The sequence below is a fragment of the Sorex fumeus genome, unplaced genomic scaffold (assembly GCF_029834395.1).
Source record: "Sorex fumeus unplaced genomic scaffold, SorFum_2.1 ptg000169l, whole genome shotgun sequence".
NCBI lineage: Eukaryota > Metazoa > Chordata > Mammalia > Eulipotyphla > Soricidae > Sorex > Sorex fumeus.
The window spans coordinates 3,223,312-3,244,383 of record NW_026606226.1 but is presented as its reverse complement, the minus strand read 5'-3'; the positions used below and the strand labels follow the sequence as shown (position 1 = coordinate 3,244,383).

Genomic DNA, 21,072 nt, shown 5'->3' with positions numbered 1-21,072 from the left:
AAACACTGCCCTCTTCTTTCCCGACCGCGCCAACGCGCCCGGCGCGCGGGCGGCCGCACGGCGTGCTCCTGCCGAGTGCTCGGCGGCTCCGGGCGCCGCCGGGCACGCCGGCGGGGCGGGGGGCGACCCCGAGGCCCGCAGCGCGGGGGGCCCTGCCGGCCGCAGAGGCCGCGCACGCTCGCTCTGCCGCTCCCACCGCCCCGGGGAGGGGGGAAGGGAGAAGGGGGGCCCCCGCGCCCCGCACGCCCCGCACGGCCCGCGGGCTGCGGGCTCCCCGGCTCCGGCGTCTCGGCCGTGCGCGGGGCCCGGGGAACTTTGCCCGGCGGGAGTGCGGCCGGGCAGCCCCGCAAAGCCGGCGGGGCGGGCGCGGGGGGCGCGCGGGGCGCGCGGAGGGCCGGGCGGAGCGCGGGCAGCGCGGGAGCCGGCGGGCAAGTCCGGGGATGTCCAGGGCAACCCGGGGAAAAGGCATCGACGCTGGAGGCGGCTGCCAGGCGGCCACCGGGAGGCCCGAGGACGCAGAACCGGGGCGGTGGTGGTGCTGGTGGGTGCTGCTGGCGGCGGCGGCGGCGGCGGCGGCGGCGGGGGTCGCCCGCTGGAGAGGGGGCGAGGGCAGCCCCCGGGGGCGCGGAGACCTGCAAGTTCCCGGGCACCGCGGCGAGTTTGGGAGGGCTCGGAGGGGCGCCGGCTGGGCACCCCGCGCCCGGGCGCGGAGCAGAGGGGCGGGTGCAGCCCTGCCCGCCCGCGGCTCCGCGCCCACCACCCCGCGGGCCCTGCCCGCCCTCGGGGCGCCGACTCCGCGCTCCGCAGCCCCGGGGCCGGGGCCAGTGGGCTGGGGGGGGGACGTTGTCATGGAAACGTTTCCCCCCGTCCGCGGCCGCGCTCCTGCGGGGGGCCGGGGCCCCGCTGCCGAGAGGGGCCCGGCCGGGCGGCGAGCCCACACCTACCTGTGGGGACGAGCGCCGCGGCGGAGAGGAGCAACAGCAGGAGCCGGAGCCGCAGCCCGGGAGGCGCCGCCGCCGCCGCCGCCGCCGCGCACTGGGATCCGCTCGGCAGCACCGCACTCGCCATGTCGGGCACCTGCCTCACACTGGCGGCGCTGGCTTCCTCCGGAGCCCGAGCGGACCGCTAATGAGATGCTAATGAGATGCGCCGGGGCGGGGCCACGCCCGGCCAATCGCCGCGCCGGGAGCCCGCCCCCGCCTCTCGGAGGGCTCGCCCCCTCCCTGGTCCCGCCCCCTGGCGCCGGCGTTCGGCGGCGCGCCCGCGCCCCCTGGGGGCGGGGCCGGGGCGGGGCGTATGCAAATCTGCCGATGCTCCGAGGCATCTTCGCGTGCCCGGGATCTCGGCTGAAAAGTGTGCTCCCGGGCGCCCGGCGTGCAGGGGGCTCCGGGCCGGGGGCGGGGCGGGTCTCGCTCCCCGGACGCCTTGATTCGGAGTGTTCCCGGCGATCGCTGGATCGGCCCGACCACTGGACGGAGGACAGTCAGTGTTCCCCTAGGAGGGGCTCCCCTGCCCGCTGCACCGGTGTCGGCGTCCGGCCTGAAAAACCAGACGTTGCAGATCGCTGTCACTCACCTTGCGCGCGAGGAAGCGATCCTGGGGAAGCCAGAGCCGTTCGGGAGTGAGGATGCAGGTCCCCGGATTGACAAAACAATCTGGGAGAAGTGCATGCGTGCTTGGCTCGTCCGGCCGAGCAGGAGAGCCCGCTCGAAAGCCTAGCGGCAGGCTTGCGCATCGTTGCGGCCGGCATGCGGGTGGGACTCTAGGATTTTCCGGCTGGTGTCTTGGCACTAGATTCTGGGGGCAAGGTAGCTCGAGGAGGCGGGTGAGCTGGGCTCCCTCAGCTTGCTGGAGGTCTCCTTCGCGCGTGTGTGTGTGTGTGTGTGTGTGTGTGTGTGTGTATACACCAATATATATCCATATACAGCATGTGTCATTGTGCATTAGACATTCAACAAAAATCCTATTCTACCGATGCCTCGGGGTGCGGGGTGCAAGAAGGGGGTGTAAAGATACTGTCTTCCCCAAGGGCTCAAACCCACGCCCCCCGCCCTGAGTCTTGGGGACCACCTCCATCCCCAGGCGGCTGAGACCAACAGGTGCCCCGAGAGTCCAGGAGAGGCTCTTGAGCTGAAGCGACTTGCTCCTCCGGACTCGCTCTCCCTCCCCCAATTTCCATCGCTTTCTTTTCAACCCGGCAGCCGGCCCTCTTGTTGGTCTGCTTTTTAATTACTTATTTTCTTCCCCTCTAGAAGATCGCGTGTGCTCTGACCCTCTGTTGCTCAAGCATCAAATTGAAGGACGAGCCATATTAAGTGTAAAGGTTTATAATAATTTAAGTATTCATAGAATGCAGAACAATAAGATGTAGGAAATACAATTTGCATAATAAATATCAATATCACAACAGCTAAAACAAACCGTGACAAATTATCTGTGGCTAAATGACCAAGAGATGACTGAAAGTAAATTGCTGAATCCGAGCTATATTCTCGAAGAGCTTCGGCAGATGAGTTGACCGGCCTTCTGTGCTGGCTCGTCTCGCTAAAAAACAATAAATAAATGTTACATATCAAAAAGGAAGTCAAGAGCTGCCAACCCACCAAATGAGTTACACTTAAAAACCAGCCTTCTATTATCCATTATGCATAAACTAATTTCAAGACTGCCCTGTCTTCACTGGCCTGGATATTCTGCTCTGTAATTACAGGCCCCAACGCATGAACTGCCGGCAGTCCTCCAGGAGTCTGGGAAGCTCCAGCCGGCTCACAGCACCCCACGAGGCAGGAAAGCCATCACCACATGGCCACCAGGAGAGCGTCCAGTCTGCAAAGTCCTGCATATTATCCTTTCTATGAGTACAGCTGCCTGGATTTGCCCAAATGTGTAGCAGGGTCCCACCAAAATCCAGGTAAAAATATCGCAGGTGTATAGATAGATAAATAAATACATATGTGTGTGTGTGTTTTGTGTGTCTGTGTGTGTGTGTAAATTCAAAGGTCAGATCCTTTATGCCAGGAATTCTAGCCGCCTACCAGAATCAAGCACATAGTAACAGAAATATTTGCTATTATTGATTCTCACTAATTTTGCATTTAGTGAGCTATTATTTTGCACACATAATCTCACTGAATCCTTGGAATGTGTTTCCCAGAGCACTTATTATTTTCTCCCATCTTATTATTTTTTAAATGTAGTTAGAAGAATTATGTAATTGCCCACTCCCATCCCCAGGTCAAAGTTTCTAAGGCTACAAGACAGAACTTATGCAATTATCCACTATGCTATTCTGTGCCTTATATATATTGAATTTTGGGGCCACGTCTGTGATGCTCTGTGTTTATTCCTGGCACTGCCCTCAGGGATCACTCCTGGCAGGCATGGGGACCATCTGGGCTACCAGGAATTGAACCCTGGTGGGCCGCTTGCAAGGCAAACACCCTGCCTGCTGTACTATCTCTCCGCCCTAAAAAAAATTTTTTTTCTTCTTAACAGAATGAATAAATTTCACATTCCACTCCATGAATAATAAGCAGAGGAGAGCTACCTTTTTAACATAAGGTAAAATATATATATATATTTATATATATATATATGCCAGCAACTCAGAAACGGTTTTAAAATAACAAGATAGAATTATATTCCTAAGGAAAAGCAATCCTCGGGAGACTGCATCTCTCATGGAATCTGGTCGGACCCCAGTACTCCCACACTAGGAACACAGTATGGGGACATTGGAAGATGCGTCGTGTTTTCTCTCCCTTCTTTCTCTTGGCACATCAAATGAACACCTACTCAAATTTCCAGTTGGCAATGAGCAACTTGGGACATTGCAGTAGGAAATGCTAATGCCGGATGAGTTACCTCTCCAGAAGTATGCAGAGAGCTTGAGAAGTTTCCACCCAAACTTGCCACCTGCACCGTTCGTTGAAGCAACTCACACACCCAAATGCCAGGTCAGAAGACAGCAGGAACGGGAGGTCTGCGATGGAGAGAACCCATCTGAAATTGGAGGATGGAGCTTTTGCCACCCCCTCAACTAGCCCCACTCCTCTCCCACCCCCAGCTCTTTCACACTGAAGAGCTCGCCAAGCAATCGAACATATGGAACATGTGAAGAACGTATCAATTCCCCGCTGCCGCTAAATACAAGTTATGACTACGCTGGCTTCCTTGTAGTAAAGCTCGTCATTTTCTGCTTCGTGGACTAGAACGCCTCACCCATGCCAAGTTCCAACATTTTCTTTCCCCTTGCTACATGGATCTAACCAATTTTGAAAACCAGATGGTGTTTTTGCCATTTATAACTGATAATCAATTGTTTTGTGAATTTAATTTTTCAAGAAAGAACTGAAATACTTATCAGAATTACAATCTGGGCGCTACTTGTGTTAGAAAAAAAAATTGCCAGAAACACCAAGCTCCCTGTTTTGTTTTTTTTCCCCCCTTCTGAGAAAACTTAAACAGTGAGAGGAAGAGAGACCCGATATTGTTTGCCTTCATGAAAACAGTTGAGAAAAAAAATGGGTAAACATAAATGAAAAGTAAGCATTAAAGGGCTACTCGCTTTCTGGGCAATACTGCAGAGATAATCAATGAGAACCAGTAACATTTTGCTTTCTAAAATGTGAATTATTGGACCAAGTGTTGGTTCAAAGGACTGGAGGACATGCTTTGCATGCAAAATCCCAGGTTCAATCCCTGGCACTATGGAATTTCCCCAAGTGGCTCCGAAACAAAAACAGAAAATAAAATGCAAATTATTTGAGTATCCATGAATGCAAAACAATAAAAACAAATTCTTAGGAAGAAACAAACAGTATTTGGAATTTATACTCACTTTGCTATTGAATTATTTGCATCCCCATAGGAAAATAGAGCCAACTGGTTTATGGTTGAATGTTGTACCCCAGCCACCAAATTCATAGGCTTAAACCCTAACTCCTGAGTATGGTGATATTTAGGGGTGTGGTCGTTGGTGGGGAATTAGATTCAAATAAGGTCACGATGGTAGGACCACTCTGCTAGAATTCTCTCACATGCAGGCCCTGAATTCACAGCATAAAGGTGGCCAGCTACAAGCTAGAGGAGGTCTTTGACCAAAACCCGACCATTGTTGGCACCCTGATCTTGGACTTTAAGCTTCCAGAACTGAGAGAAAATAAATGTCTGCGATTCAAGCTATGCGCTCGACTATATTTTGTTACAGTAACCCAAACAGACCGAAATAATCCCAAAACATCAGCTTCCCTTGTCAAAGGTATATCAAAATTATATTCACGTCAGCTTTGTAGAGAAATCTTCTATGAATTAAAGCAACTTAGCCATCTGTTAGGCTATTGGACTGGACAGACTCTAGGTCTTTCTACTAGACAGCTCATCTATACTTAGATTAAGACTCAGCAGCTCTTCTTGGGGTGCATCAGCCTAAGAATCTTTATGAATTATAAAGCCAGTCAAATCCATATTCCTAAATGAGTAATTAAATACTCTCCACAGGTCTATTAGTCTACAATCACTGTGTTGACAGTAAATTCTTGGATATCAAGAGTAGAACAGGGCTGGAGCGATAGCAGAGGGGGGTAGGGCGTTTGCCTTGCATGCGGCCGACCTGGGTTCGATTCCCATCATCCCATATGGTCCCCCGAGCACTGCCAGGAGTAATTCCTGAATGCAGAGCCAGGAGTAACCCCTATATATCACCAGTTGTGACCCCAAAAGAAAAAAAAAATAAATAGAATATCAGGTGGAAGGGAAGGGAAGGCAAGCACAGACTTAGACTGAAGAAAATTACATATAAGCCGGGTCATGAAGCACCCCGCCCCTCACTTCCACAAAAGGAAAATTGCCATAGGAACCCAAGTCATATTTTGTTTTGACCAGCTACCAAGGAATAAATGCATGTGTATACAGCTGATACAATTACATAGTAAATAAAAGCAAAAAGAAAAATCCTACAGTGCCACCAGATGGAATGGTTTCTATTAAGTTTGGGGTACACAAAGGCGGAATGAGAAACTCCATTTGAGGGACTTGGAGTGTAATAGGGAAGGCTGATGGTACCTGGCAACTGTTACAGGTACTAGATGCTTATATCCTATGGGCACACAGCTTTGTGTTAACAGGGAAGGGAGGCACCTAGCCATGCCCAAGGAGCAGGTGTGAATGTCTGTTTATCGAGGGGAAATCACGCAGGAGACAGTCATTAGCAGTTAAACAAGACTCCACAGGCTAGACACTGATATCAGGGGAAATGGAGACTAGATAGGTCATTTACAAGGCCCAACGTTTAGGAGAGCATAGTGTATATCTGGGAAATGAGAAATAGCATTTTGTAATTTGGCTGGATGACAAAATGGCTGGATCCCAGGTTGCCAGGGTACAAGTAGTGAGAAAAGAAGCTGGGGGAAATACACGGGAGCTTATCTTGGCTGACTGGCTTAGATGTTTTGTTTGTTTAGGTCTTTGGGTCATACCTTGTAATGTTCAGAGGTTACTCCTAACTCAGTGCTCAGGAATCACTTCTGGTTAGCTTGGGGGACCATATGGGATGCCAGGGATCAAACTCCAGGCCAGTTGCATCCAAGGCAAATATCCAACCTGCTGTATTATCGCTCCAGCCCTTTGGCTTAGATATTTTCATATGTTATTATAGGTAATCGAACTGTTTGGGCCACTCGAACTGTACTCTCAAATTTATATTCTAGAAATATCATTCTAGGATGAAGGAGACGTTACTGGGGCCTGCTCGAGGCAATTGACGAATAACAGGATGGTCGTGGTTCGAATAACAGAAATATCATTCTAGTGGTATTATGGTGAAAATAGTGGTAGGAGTTTTATTTATTTATTTATTCATTTATTTACTTTTGCTTTTTGGGTCACACCCAGCAATGCACAGGGGTTACTCCGTCTCTGCACTCAGGAATTACCCCTGGTGGTGATCAGGGGACCATATGGATGCTGGGAATCAAACCCGGGTCGGCCGCGTGCAAGGCAAACACCCTACCCGCTGTACTATAGCTCCAACCCCAGTGGTAGAAGTTTTAAAGTAGCTGGAACTACTTCATAATATGGCTATTTTATATTTGCAGCCAGAGTGATAGTACAGTGGGTAGGGTGCTTGTCTAGCATGAAGTCAACCTGGGTTTGATTCATGACATCACATAAGGTGTCATCAGGAGTGACCCCTAAACACAGAGGCAGCAGTAAATCCTGGGCAAAGTCAGGTATGGCTCAAGCCCCTCTCCCAAATAAATTGAAACAAAGTGAGCCCTAGATTTTTGTCGTTGTTCTTTCAGCACTGGAATAGATGTCCAAGATACTCTTCAGACTATGAAACAGATCCATTGGTTTGTGTGTTGTTTGGAGGATGGGCAGTGGGAAGATGAAGATTTCACTTTGGGAAATATTGGCTTTGAAATATACAGCCAGGCAATAAATCATCTGAAACGCTTGAGTCCAGGAAAGTGATTGAATTGGGAGTCAAGGATGTGTAGATGAGGGGCTGGAGCAATAGCACAGTGCGTAGGGCGTTTGCCTTGCACACAGCCAACCCAGGTTCGATTCCCAGCATCCCATATGGTCCCCTGAGCACTGCCAGGGGTAACTCCTGAGTGGAGAGCCAGGAGTAACCCCTGTGCATCGCCAGGTGTGACCCAAAGAGCACACACACACACACACACACACACACACACACAAGGATTTGTAGGTGAAAATGGAAAGCATGGTCTAGGATGAAGTAGGTGTGGTCACCCCATATAAAGACTAGACTCATGGGAGTGCAGTGGCCATTCCTGTGGCTACTTGGCCAGCTGGACCTGATGCTCTAATATTCAGGTCAGTGATGTGCCCTGGAGCCAGCGGGGCAGGATGTCACCAGGACCACTTCAACGGTACTTGGAGATCACCAGAGCTTCACCCAGTGGTGATCAGAAGATCATATGGTTACAGGGATCAAAATTAAGTCCACACCCATGCAAGACATGTACCCCAGGCTTTGAGCTATCTCCCTAGCTGTTGGAACATTAAAAAAATCAGCCAAGAGTATCAATATGATGAACATCAATTTTTGTAAGCAATCAATGAATCTTGAAGGGGCGCAGAGTATGTCGATTACTACAAGAAAGCCAAATAAGCACATTTCAGACAAAATTATCAAGTTGACATTAGAGAAAAAATGCTCAGGTTCAATGTGGGCGCAGACTCCCTCGCAGTGTAAACAGTTTGATTAAAGTTTGCCAAAACAAGAAGGAAGCTCGGTGCTAACTTTGTTTATCTTGCCAGTAGGGCAAAAAAGATGTGATTTGCTAGTGATTTTCTAATATGGGAGAAACAGCTTTAGAGGTTTTCACTTTGACATTCAATTTCATTGACACTGACAGACAGCCTTGGGTGGGATAGAGGGATTATTGCAACTGAGGTAACTCAACTAATTATCCCATATAACCTTAGTTTTTTCTATTGCCGTGCTACAGTATGATTGGTTATGAGGCTGCAAGAGTTTCTCCTGTACTTTCGAAGTCATATTTTCCTGATAGAATATCATAATTGTCAGATCTGGCTTTGTGATAATTCCAGAGTCAGGCAGCAGAACTTCCCAGGCAGCAGGATTTCAGCAAGATCCATTAAAAATAGATATTGATATCTATAGATGTTCATAAAGCTGCAAATATAAAATAGCCATATTATGAATATGAGATTGTATCGCTTATGCAGCTAAGAGACGACAATGGTCATATAACTTATTCTAATATGGTTGTAAACAAGACCAGTTCTGAATAAAAATTGTCTCGATAATCTATCCGGCAGTCCCAAGGAAAGTTTTCAGGTGAATGGGTCTCAAAAGTCTTGGGTGTGTGTGTGTGTGTGTGTGTGTGTGTGCTTCATGCTCAGGGTATCAAACCCTGAGCTTCCTTCATGCAAAGTATAACTTCTGCCCCTGAGCTCCTTCCTCAGCCCTCCTCTTTGTGGAGCATTATGGCCCCGTAGAAAATGTAATGTTTGTTCATATAGTTTCAAATGCCACTCAAATCCCTCAACTGCATACGGAATTGATGATTTTGCTTTTACATCTCCTTTATGGTTATCATTCCTGCCCGGGCTCTGGAGGCTGCTTAGAGGCTTTGTAATTTTGGCACTGAGGGCCCATGTTTATTCTTTCTTCAAACTCTGTCAACTTAAATCAAACCATTGTCTGACTTATAGCAAACACCAAACCCTTAATTTCCAGAGGACTGCAAGCAGTTTAGCAATGCAACTCACATTAAAGCCAATGGCTGGCTAAGTCTCATGTAACTCTTTGAAAACGTAGGGGTTTGTTGAAAGGGTTCCAGAAAAGGCATAATCATCTTACTCTTTTGCAGGTTTAGGTAGGGCTTTCCCCCCACTTTTTAAAACATGCTTTCAGCTCTCCAAGGATAGCTTCTATCCGCCAGCAGGAACCCCACGTGGTGCTTTGGATAATTCCTTTCACCTGTCCCCAGACTGTGAAGAACTGAAGTTCAGTTTGTTTAAAGCTCAGGTTTTGAAGAAAAGCAAGCCTTAATTTCAGTCTTTCATGTTCGTTGACAGCATTGTCACTCGCTAAGCTTTCTCTCTAAGACTTTCGTTACAGTACTAATATCTCTCTCTCTCTATTTTATTTATGTGACTGGGCCTGAGATGAATAACACATTTATGCAAAAATCTTAATATATCTACATGATGCCAATACACAGAACATGCTGTAGTTAATAAAACCTGGTAAATAGCATATAGTTTCAGAGGCAATTAGTATAGTTCATGACTTCAATTACAAAGAGAAGAAAAGGGAGAGAGAGAACCTTGATGATTTCTAATAATTGTTGTTTATCTTTCATCTAGAGTGTTCCTCTTGTCTGTGTCAGCTTTGGCCCAGAAAAAAAGTACTGCCTGTGGGGAAAGTATATAACTGCTCCCTGCCACCAGGCTGAGTCACAGAAATCCAGGACCTGGACCCTCGGGTCTCCTACTCTTCTTGGAGAGATGCTCCATGGGACTTTGAATTGATCTTACCTTGCTCTGCCATCCACTCATGTCCTCCCACCAGAGTCAATTACCTAGCTTCTCAGTTACTATGGCCGACCAGAGGCTTCCATTTTGCTGGCTCATGCAAAGGAGGAGAGAAAGAATCTCATGACATCAGTTCAAACTTAGGGAAGGTGAGCAATTTCAAGTTGCCAAGGTCTCCAGCATATTCACCTTCTAAATACTTACTTTGCAAAGCAAGATCACTTTAATAGCAGAGACACCCAACTCTAGCCTCTAATTGCATTCCTTTTTTGAGCACGGAGCAAGCCCAAGGGGCACACTCCATCACTGGTCCAGCCTGCCATGTCTAGGAAAGGCCCATGAGCCTATGTTCTGCTCCTACAACATCTACCAAGGTTGGATGGTAGATCTAAAAAATCCAGAGGACCAGAAACCTCGTCATCATTGGTATTGAAATTCCTCTGTCCACTCTCCTCACACTTCCAAGGCATCCATCACCCTTGGATTCTGGAGAAACCACGTGTCACTGGAAATTACATATATTTGGCATCAAATGCAAATAGAATTTCTGATTTACAATTTACAGAATTATTGCTTTCACCTCTGGGTTAGCACCAAGGCTCATCCAGTTTTTTTGTTTTTTTTTTTTTTTTTTTTTTACTCAGGATGTGTTTTGTTATGAAGGTGAAGAAGATTTTTTAGAAAATGCAGAAAAAGTATCCTTCTTCCTTGTCCCCTTCCTTTATTGGAGGCATAAATGAAACAGTCTTTTGATTTAGAAGAAATCCTACAGAGGACAGAAAGGTGAGTCATGAAGGTTGCTCGCCTCCTGCAGTATCTGATTCTTTTCCCAGTTGGCAGAGTTTGGGAGAGCGCCATTGTCTTTCAAAACCAATGGTCAAGGGGTATTGGGATAAACAGAAGCACATTGAATACCTCTAACTGTCAGGGAGTGTGACTTTTAAAGCCAGTTTCTAGGAGTGCAGCCTCTTTTTATTAAATCTTCAAATGTTCAAAATTAATTTGCCGAACCATCAGATGGGTTCTCTCCTGTTACTGACAATTTCTTTAAAAATCAATGAGGTTTACACTGTCCTTTCCATATGGAAATTTTTAGTGTTTTCTTCTTTTTTTTTTTAAATGAAACCATTGATATTTATTTGAAATAATTGAGAAAAGAGATGTGGTTTTGCAAGGGGACAGAGGGCTTCAGTTAATACACAAGCATCACTGAGTACCCTGCAGGAGCTCAACGTAATTACCTTGGGGTGGGGGGGGGACACCCCTCCTCCCAATCCACCTCCCACCTCCCTGCCATTGCTGTGTTTCAGAGTCAGGCTGCAAATCTTCCAAATGGAATGGGATTGCCAAATCAGGTTACAATGACCAACTTCATATTCTCATCATTTCAAAAGATTGCTCCTCTGCTCTGAAAGCCATTACTGATAAACATGAAAAAGAAAAAGAGAGAGCTCACCTTTTCCCCAGAAAAAAATTAGCACCCCAGAAGGCTTAGCACTCCTATTTCCTAGAATTCCCTGCGAAGCCTCCAAACTCAGAACAACCAAGGGACCACCAGAAAAACACCCCAGAAACCCTGAAAGGCACACCAGAAAATCTAGGACTGTAACCTGCTACTTGTGACTCAACAGTCCTATTTCAGAATATTACATAATGGTTTTTTTTTTTTAAGTTTCTAACCCCTGTATAAAACATGTCCTCCTTTATTTTGTTTTTGGGCCACACCTAGTGGTACTCAGGGTTTACTCCTGGCCCTGCACTTAGGGGTCACTCCTGACAGGCTCAAGTATCATATGGGGTGCCGGGGAAATGGACCCTAAGTCCGTTGCATGCAAAGCAAGTCCCCTACCTGCTCTACTATCATTCTGGCTCCAGAAAATGTCCCACTTTTGTTTGTTTGGGGCCCATATTAGGTAGTGCTCAGGCATCATTCCTGATGGAGCTCGGGGGACCATATAGAATCAAACCCAGGTCAGCCATATGCAAGGCAAAACTCCTTGCTTGCTGTACTCTCTCCATCCCTAAAACACATCTTCTTATAGACACTTAACATTTTAATGAAATTGTATACTCTTGAAGAAATTATTTTTCTGAATACTGCTCATTCTGTTGACTATTAAGCTTGTTTATTTTTAAAATCCTAGTGGGGGAGGCCTTGTCAAGCTGTGCTCAGGGTCCAGGTGGTGCTGGAATAAAACCAGGGATTCCTGTGTGCAAAGCATGAGTTCTAACCCTTTGAGACATTGCCACTGGTGGCCCTTTAAGCTTGTTTATTAATGCAGAAAAAAGAAAAGGGGGGAACAGACAAACATCACTGCTATTCTAGAATCTTCTGAGCCAGGCTCTGTGCTAGTTTGACTTACATGCATAGCGTGTTCTTGGGACCCCTCTTTCTTTTTCTACAAATAAATAAGTTATATAAAAGTTCTTCCTAGCAGGAAAATTAGAGATATGCTTATTTGATCCTAGAAAAGGTGAAAGGACATTGTTTGAATTTTGGTCGAGGGGATTTAAGTCGTCAAACGACTTAACTGGATAAAAGGAAGACTACAAATAGACTCTATAGTTAAAAGTTCTAATACTATTTTGCTTTGGTTAGGCTGAAATGCATTTTTACAAAGGTATACGAATTTTAATCAGCGCTAAGAAATAGGGAATAAGAGAGAGAAGCATCAATATTTCCCTATAGGTTTTAAGATATTTTTCCTAAGATCTTTCTCCATGAAGCTCAGAGGTTGAATGGCTCTTTCTACAACTGCCGTCACAATTGCTTTCCTGGGTATTTTAAAATTAATCAGTCAAGCAAAAATTTATTGACCAATATACTATTTTTAGCTCTAAGAAATATACAAAGCTAGAAAACATGCTCTCTTATCTCAAAGAGCTTACAATTGAGTTAAAGAGGCAAGATCTGTGAAAAGTTAACAGCTCAAGGCAGTCTGCGAGAGCATCAACTAAGGAGAGGGGGACAGGAGTAAATATATTAAAATCCTGTTACATGATTCCACACTACACAGATAGAGTGACTTTGAAAACCCGAGTAATCCCTCATACTAATAAAATGGAAAAATATTACATAACATAATTGACTCCAAATACAACAAAATCTCCCCAGAATGGACTGTACTTACACATCCAACTGGTATACCTACTCTTGCAATAGGATTTCACTTCAGATTAAAAGGTACCTTCTCCATTCACACCTGAGAACTGTTGGTTATAACTCCAAACACCCACTCCCCACAAAATACCCCAAACACACACACACATACACATACATGAAGAGAGAGAGAGAGAGAGAGAGAGAGGAGAGAGAGAGAGAGAGAGAGAGAGAGAGAGAGAGAGAGAGAGAGAGAGAGAGAGAGAGAGAGAGGTAATGGGAGAACCCAGCCAAATCGGATTTGAACATGCTGGTGTCAAGACTGGAGGGTTACTGCCCCTAATCACAAAAAAAAAAAAAAAAAAACCCAGTGGCCAGGAGTGGAGAAAGGCAAGGAACAAATTTTTCCCTGGAGTTTTCGGAGCCAACAAGGGTTTGCTGCCTCCTTGATGTAGACCCAGTGAGGCTCATTTCAAAATTTGGGCTCCCACAGTGTAAGAGTTCGGGGTAATCTAACACAGGAGTTTCAGAACAATAACAACAACAAATGAACAAATAACAATAAAAAACCAAGCGTGTGTTGAGTGTTCACTCTAAGTTAGTGCCTCAGTATAAGGCATCACAGCTGATTCTTATGACAACAGAGTGATCGTGTTATTGTTATGGATAAGAACATTGCATCTGAGAAGGGCGACTTGCACAGATGTGGCTTCCGAGCTTATGATCATAACGGGCTCCACTATTCCCCAGGGCTCACCTCATTCCTCATATCTCAGGCCTCCTGGAGTCTCTTGGGGTAGCCCAACCTGATAGAAAGCGCATCTGTGCACTCCCTGGGTTCCATTCTCATCTGTCACATTCCCCAGATCACAACCGGGAAAACCCGAACCAAACCAGACCCCCTTGCTTTCTCGTTGTGGGACCTGCCCTAGCTTTGGGCCTAAGAGTCACCCTGTAGACCAGGCGATCCTTACTTGGCACCTGCCTACCTGGGGGACTCAGCGGTCAGCCCCCACCGTCCCCACCTCGGAAAGGTTCCCCAGTGTCTGCAGCAAACACACAGAGCTGATGAGGATGGTGGGCAGGGTTCTTTGCCACTTGGGGGAAGGAGGCTTTGTTATCGGGAAGGGGGGCAGAGGCGGAGAGTGGAGAGTTAATTTCAGCTCCCTTTCCTCTTCCTCCCTTTGATGGCTGCCCTGGCCTTTGAAGTTGGGTAAGTACACAGCATGGTGGGAGGGGATGCCAGCTGCCCAGACACCTCTGGCAGAAGACGGAAGAGCTGCTGCCTTCCCTCCCCAGCCTATGGGATGTGCTTTGTTGTAACACTCCATCCCAGGGGCATGGCACACGGGGAGCTGTCCAAAACCAAGTCCCAACCCGCTGCTGCCAGTGACGCCTTGTGCAGCGGTCTCTGACTCTGGCCTGATCTTCTCATATGATGTTCTTCTCCAGCTCGTTTCCGGTGACATGGGTAGAAAGATCCGTGAGGCCCTCTGTTTCTTCCCCGTTGGTTCTTTGCTCCCTCCTCTTGGCACCACCTGCCTTTTAAGGCCCTTGGCCATGTCAGAGCTGATCTCTCTAGGTCTCCTTCTTTCTTTCCTGTTAAAGCGTAAGTCCAGTTTGGTCCAGTCACCCTTCCGTTGGGCAATAAGCTCCTAGGGTATATAGTGCAGCATTCCAGGGCCTGCATGATCAGCAGACTGACTTTGGTACCAAAGTAAAAGCCACAGCAGCGGCCTGGAGAGGGGGCCACAAGCAAGGAGGCAAGAGCGTGAGTGGAACCCAGCCTAGCTTTGCCTGCAAGGAAGACGCCTTTCCAAGGAGAGCTTCCTACTGAACCTTCCCACTTCCGATCTCCCCAAGACTGAGGGAAACACCAAAACCAACAAACCAGTAGTTCTGAACTATTGACCAAATGACTGGGAACAACCAAAGCAGGCTTCTGCCCTAGGGCAGAAGCAACATGTAAGAAAACAAAATGGAAGAAAGAGGTGGAGGTCATATAAAGTCAAGTAGCGAAGACTCTGTGAAGGGCTGGGGAGCAGGGGCCATCCTTAGCAACCCACCAGGAGACAGATGGGCCTGGCAAAGATGGTCGGCCACATAGAAACTCTGTGACTGGGTCTCCTCCTCTCCTTCCTCCTCTCCCTCTCCTCCTCCTCCTCCTCCTCCTCCTCCTCCTCCTCCTCCTCTCCCTCATCTTCTTCCTTCTCCTTCTCCTTCTCCTCCTCCCCCTACTCCTCCTCTTCCTCCTGCTCCTGCTCCTCCTTCCCCTCCTCCCTGTTCTCCTCCTCCCTCACTCCTCTTCCTCCTCCTCCTCCTCCTCCTCCTCCTCTTCCTCCTTCCCCTCCTCCTCCTTCTCCTCCTCCTCCTCCTTCTCGTCCTACTTCTTCTCTCTGCTTTCAGGAATCACTCCTGGGGGTGCTTCTGTGCTGGGAATCGAGCCTGGGTTGACTGCATACAAAGCAAGCATCATGTCTGCTGTAGTATCTCTGCAGCCCAACTAGATCTTATTAGTACTGCCCCTTTTCCCTTGGGAACTCACCTAAAACCTCTTATCTTCATATTATTTTCAAACATTTCATTTTAGTGTTTGAATTTTCCTTCTCTTCTGCCTGTTCAGCAGTTGTGGTTGTACCACTAGGAGCCACACATACACTTGGGTAGGGTGCGCGAGCACTGAGTGGTAATGTTTGCTGAAAACTGCAAGCCTCATTGTGGACCTTGGGCATGCATGCGCACTCGTGCGCGCGCGCACACACACACACACACACACACACACACACACACATGCACACACACTCTCCGGGGGTCACATGGCTGGCAGGAGTGTTTGTGTATTTTTCATTGTGGTGCCAGCCAAGACTGACACCACACATTCATCTTTATTCATCTTGCATGTCTTTTAAGAACAACCAACCATAATAATTAAAACTGATTGATCACTTACTATCGAGGTGCCCAAGTTTATGCTAAATATCAGGACTGGGTGGAAGAGAGATACAAGGCTAAATATTCTGGGTGGAAGGCAGATTCTAGGGTTATTCACATTTTTCTACCTACATATAAAGCGTTGGAATATTAGATAGTTTACCTAAGGTAGCCACTGGTGAATGGTGGAACCAGTTAGAAACCAGGTGGAAACTCGGACTACGCATGCTTATCCACATACATTGCAAGTACATGGTAAATAGCACCGAAGTGCACAGGATATGCATGTGTATGTACACACGCACACACATACACGTCCCCCCCCCAAACACACACTCATGCCCACCCTTAGCTCAGTGGCATCCTTGTGGGAATGTTCCCAGCAATCATCTTGACTCTCTCCCTGTCTCCCCCATGTTGTCACGGCCCACTTTCCACCCGTTTCCTTGGGCTCCTCTTTCTAGAAATCTCCTTCCACTATCCCAGAATGCAGTGATGTTTATCTTGCTCTCTGTTCTAGAAAACATTTCTTTCCATCTGTAATCTCTGTCCCCCTTATCATTGACTGTGTCTTGATCCTCTGTGAAGCCTTTTATTTTCACACTCAGCATGACGCTGCGTCTCTCTTCCCCACAGTAGATTCGAGATTGTTCAGTGTACCATTTCCTCCCTAGTTATTAAGGGTCAAAACCATAACACAAAATAAATGGAAAGACGAGAAGCTGTGAGTTTCTCCATGGGCCAGGAGAACTCGCCGGAGAACCCATGTCCTGGAGTGTGGATGGTGCCTGTCTGGACACCGGCTGAGAAGTTCCTTTGCCAAGCCAGCCCAGTGGCGTTCAGTGGCCCTCAAGTTACAGGTGAGTCACAATCACTTCGTTAAAAGTCGCACTTTGAGGCCCTGGCCCTGGAATATTGAGTTCGGTAGTTTGAGTGGGGATTTCCAATTTGCGGTTCTTTTTTTTTTTTTTTGTGGGGGGAACTTGAGTCTGACCAAGTGGTACTCATGACTTATTCCTGGCTCTGTGCTCAGGGATCACTCCTGGAGGGACTTGGGGACCATAAACAGTACTGGACATTGAACCCAGGTCAGCAGGTGGCAGCCTGCTGACCTTCCTCCCTGTATTATATCTCTGGCACCATCTCCAATTTGCATTTTTAACAAGGTTCCAGATTCTGCTGCACCTGCTACTGCAGATCGGGGAGCCAGATTTATTTTTATTTTCTTTCTTCGTTTTGTTTTTTGTTTGGGACCACATCCAGCTGTGTTCAGGGCTTGCTCCTGGTTCTGTGCTCAGGGATCACTCCTGGTGGGGTTCACAGAACCATATGGCATACCAGGGAGCCAACCCATGTGTTGGCTGCATGCAAGGCAAGTGCCCTTCCCACTAGACTATCTCTCTAGCACCTGGGAGCCATATTTTGACAATATTTGTTGTCAAGAAATGGATATACGTGCTTTTTAAAACTAAGTCATATCATAACCGATCTGGGCTGCATAGGACAGTGCTAAATGACTATATTTACATCACACAGATACACGTACCGATCTATGAGGGCGGACATGTGTAGGTGGGTGAGGTTCCCAGTATGTGTGAACTAGCATGTAGAATGGAACAGTGTTCTCACTGAATTCATTTCATCATGAAGATAACTTTCCATTACTCTAACAGAGTATGCTAAAGACAGTGCACCTAGAGGCCAGACAAATTGAATTCAAACACCCAATCTTTTCATCACCAAATTGTGCCACTTCGGGCATTCCACTTTAAGCTTCCACATCTCATCACCTCGCTTATAATTTGGCCACAACCAATAGTGCTCAGGGACCCATTTTTGATTCTGTGCTCGGAAGTGTCCTCAAGGGACTCTATGTGGTAGTAGAGATTCAAACCCAGGTTGAAGTGTGAGTACCTTGGCCTCTGCACTTTCTCTTTCGTCTTTTTCTTTTTTCTTTTTTTTTTTTGCATTTTGGGTCACACCCAGTGATGCACAGGGGTTACTCCTGGCTTTGTACTCAAGAATTATTCCTGGCGGTGCTTGGGGGACCACATGAGATGCTGGGAATCGAACCCGGGTGGACTGCATGCAAGACAAATGCCCTACCCACTGTATTACCACCCCAGCCCCTCTCTTTAGTTTTTCTTGCCTCCTTTCTAAACTTCAAAAGCAGGCGTGTGCCATTGTCAGTGTTGGGGCGAGTTCAGAGGAGTTCAGATAATGCAGAGAAAGCACTTCACCTACTATCTGACATTTGATAAATATTCTACCGGTGTGGTGCCCCGGTTCTAGCCCTCCAGCAGGGACCCTAAAAGAAAACGAAGGGACTTGCTTCAGGCCCCGAGCCTGCTGAGGGTGGAGCCGAGCCTTCTGATTGCCAGACCCTCAGACTCACTTGAAGCATCTCCGTTCATTTCAGCTTCAGTGAGCGGCTTTGGAGACAGTGGTACCTCGGCTAATGAAACCTCAGGGAACGGAGTTCTTTTAGTCCATGCTTTAAAAGCAAACAAAACCCCCTTCCTAAATCATTTGAAGGAAAGCTGCATGTACTCACAGCTGCCCATGACAAAAATACCTCTGAGCACAGCTTCCCTTCAGCCCTTCCCTGTTGAATGTAAATAGGGCCCCTTCTAGGCAAATCTGTAAAGACGAAGAAGATTTCTTTATTCCACCTCGGTGGCAAATGTCAGGTGTTCTTCCTTTTCCTTTGCAACAGCAGAAAAATGAGTGCCTGTTATAAGTCACTTACTCTTATTGGTATGTTGACTTTAGTGTTTGTATTTTGAGTCTCTCATCGTTCCTACCAGGAACCCCACTCTTTTTCTTCATTAACATACATTTCAGGCATCAGCTGGCAGAGAGAAATGAGGCAGTTGAAGAGAACCCTGAGACATCGTCTCTGATCCTCCAACATGAGAAAGATGAACTGGAAATTGTCCATTTCTTTCATCCAGATTGATGATGTGTGTGGGGAGTGAGTTAGGATGGTGAAAATGGAAACTTCCAGAATCTCCACTCCCCATCCTCCTTGCCATGTGCCCCAAGTCAACAGATAGGCAAAATTAATGTGCTGACCTTGCAGAGTTTCAGGCCATACCTAAACCCCCACAACCCACCACTTAGTCAAACAGCCATTCTGACGCCTCTACTGAACACAGTAGTCAACTACTCTTCCTGCCTTCTGTTTGGCCTCCCCCATCTCTTTCTTACTGTAACCGAGGCTTCTTCTTCTTCTACTCTAGCATATAGACTTGCGAGAATTAGTCTTCCTAAGTTTTAGGTACCCCAAATTTGAAAGAGAAATAACATCTCTCTCATAGGGTATAACCAGGTTGATGGGACATGATAGACATAAGGCTACTAGGACAAGATTTTCACAGAGTTGGGAATGGGCTACTTCACCACATCTCTCTGGACTTTCAGAAGCCCTGGAAGTCACATACATATACACACCCTTAAAAATTCTGGACTTCCTGGGGTGACATCTCAAACTCTACAACACTGATAAACCGAGAGTAGCACACCAGATTGGGTGGGATTTAATGTAGAAGACAACCAATTTCGATTAACTAACTATAAACAGCAAAGACTTAACCTGTAACATCTTAGTAATCTTTTATACAAGGACTAATGGCTCCATGGTGAGGTACAACACTCTTCACTGATTTTCTTCTAAGAAAACATTTTTAATTCTTCTTTTTGCAAATTATTGATAAAAAGCAATATCAAGTAAATTATTGAGAGCCTGCTATGGGGGAAGACTTAAGGGATGGTTGAGAAACTTGGAGACAACAGTGGAGTGAAGGTGTCACGGTGGAGGGATGGGTGTTGGAATATTGAATGCCTGTAATCAATCATCATGAGCAACTTTGTAAACCACAGTGTTTATATAAAGTGTAAGGGGAAAATGTAATTTAAAAAATAAATTAAAAATAAAGGTTTCTAGATCAGAGGCTGAGCTAGGTGAACACTAATTTTATTTTCACTTTATTGTGTTACTGCTTACTCATTCATTCTTTTCTTCAGTCTGCCATTGGGTCAGCCATTAAAGCAAACATTATGTGCGTCTGGAGACACTCATGAGCAGGCCATGTCTCTTCTTCTCATAAATGCAGTGCACCATGATTGCAGGGGTTCTTCATTGATGCCCTGAAGGAGGGGGATTTTCTGGGACTCCCCTCCCTCTTTGCCCTCCTGCCCATTCCACCTGCCCAGGAGTCTCAGGGAAGGAAAATATTTTCTTTTGGTAAACACTGCCAATGCTGAAAAACACCTTTTTTTGGGGGGCCACACCCAGCAGTACTCAGGACTTAGTCCTGGATCTGCACTCAGGAATCATTCCTGGTGGGCTCAGGGAACCATATAGGATGCCAGGTATTGGACCCAGGTCGGCTGTGTGCAAGGTAAGTTCCCTGCCCCTCGTACTATTGCTCCAGCCCCTAGCCAGTACTGAAAACCACCTTGGGGGCTACATCTTACCCTTCTCCTGCATCTTCAAATGTTAAGACCCCTCCTTTTGCCTCAGGACACACCACACACAGCTCAAATATCTGAGACTTTCTTTATTCTTTTGATTATTGTTTTATTTGTGGGGGGTTGTTGAATGCGATTTGGGGCATCATCTTTGCTGCATTGAACCTTGGCCCACCTCCTCTGATAACTATGTATTTTTGTGTCTAGGAATCATGGTTGTGACAGATATAGGAGTCCCAGAGATGCTGCTTCTTGGCTAATAGTCTTCACACCTACAGATTTAAACTGGAGTTGACTTGGAGCTGCTTTCTGGAGCACCCATATTCTTCCTTGAGCCTTTGCTCCCTGGGTACCCAAACAACCTCAACCTCCTCCGTGTCCTATTAATTAATGTAACCAACTGCAGTCATTTGAAGCAGAAGTTTCCTTTCTACATCATGACAGTTACTAGTTGCAAAAAGATATCATTCGGTGTCAGAGGCCTTATGATTACGAACTTCATACCAAGTGCCATAATTATTATAATGATTTATCAC

At 47.0% G+C, this 21,072-nt stretch overlaps 1 protein-coding gene across 7 annotated transcripts in view; it reads right to left on the bottom strand.

The window, feature by feature from the left end:
- The window catches only part of CADM1 (cell adhesion molecule 1), a 371,444-nt gene extending 370,338 nt beyond the window's left edge, over nt 1–1,106 (bottom strand). For all 7 annotated transcript variants that reach the window (XM_056107516.1, XM_056107513.1, XM_056107514.1 and 4 more), the window contains exon 1: nt 945–1,106. In XM_056107516.1, coding sequence (XP_055963491.1) covers nt 945–1,068 — 124 coding nt within the window. In that variant the 5' untranslated portion in view covers nt 1,069–1,106. The remainder of the gene's footprint in view (nt 1–944) is intronic.
- Between the last annotated feature and the right edge of the window lie 19,966 nt (nt 1,107–21,072).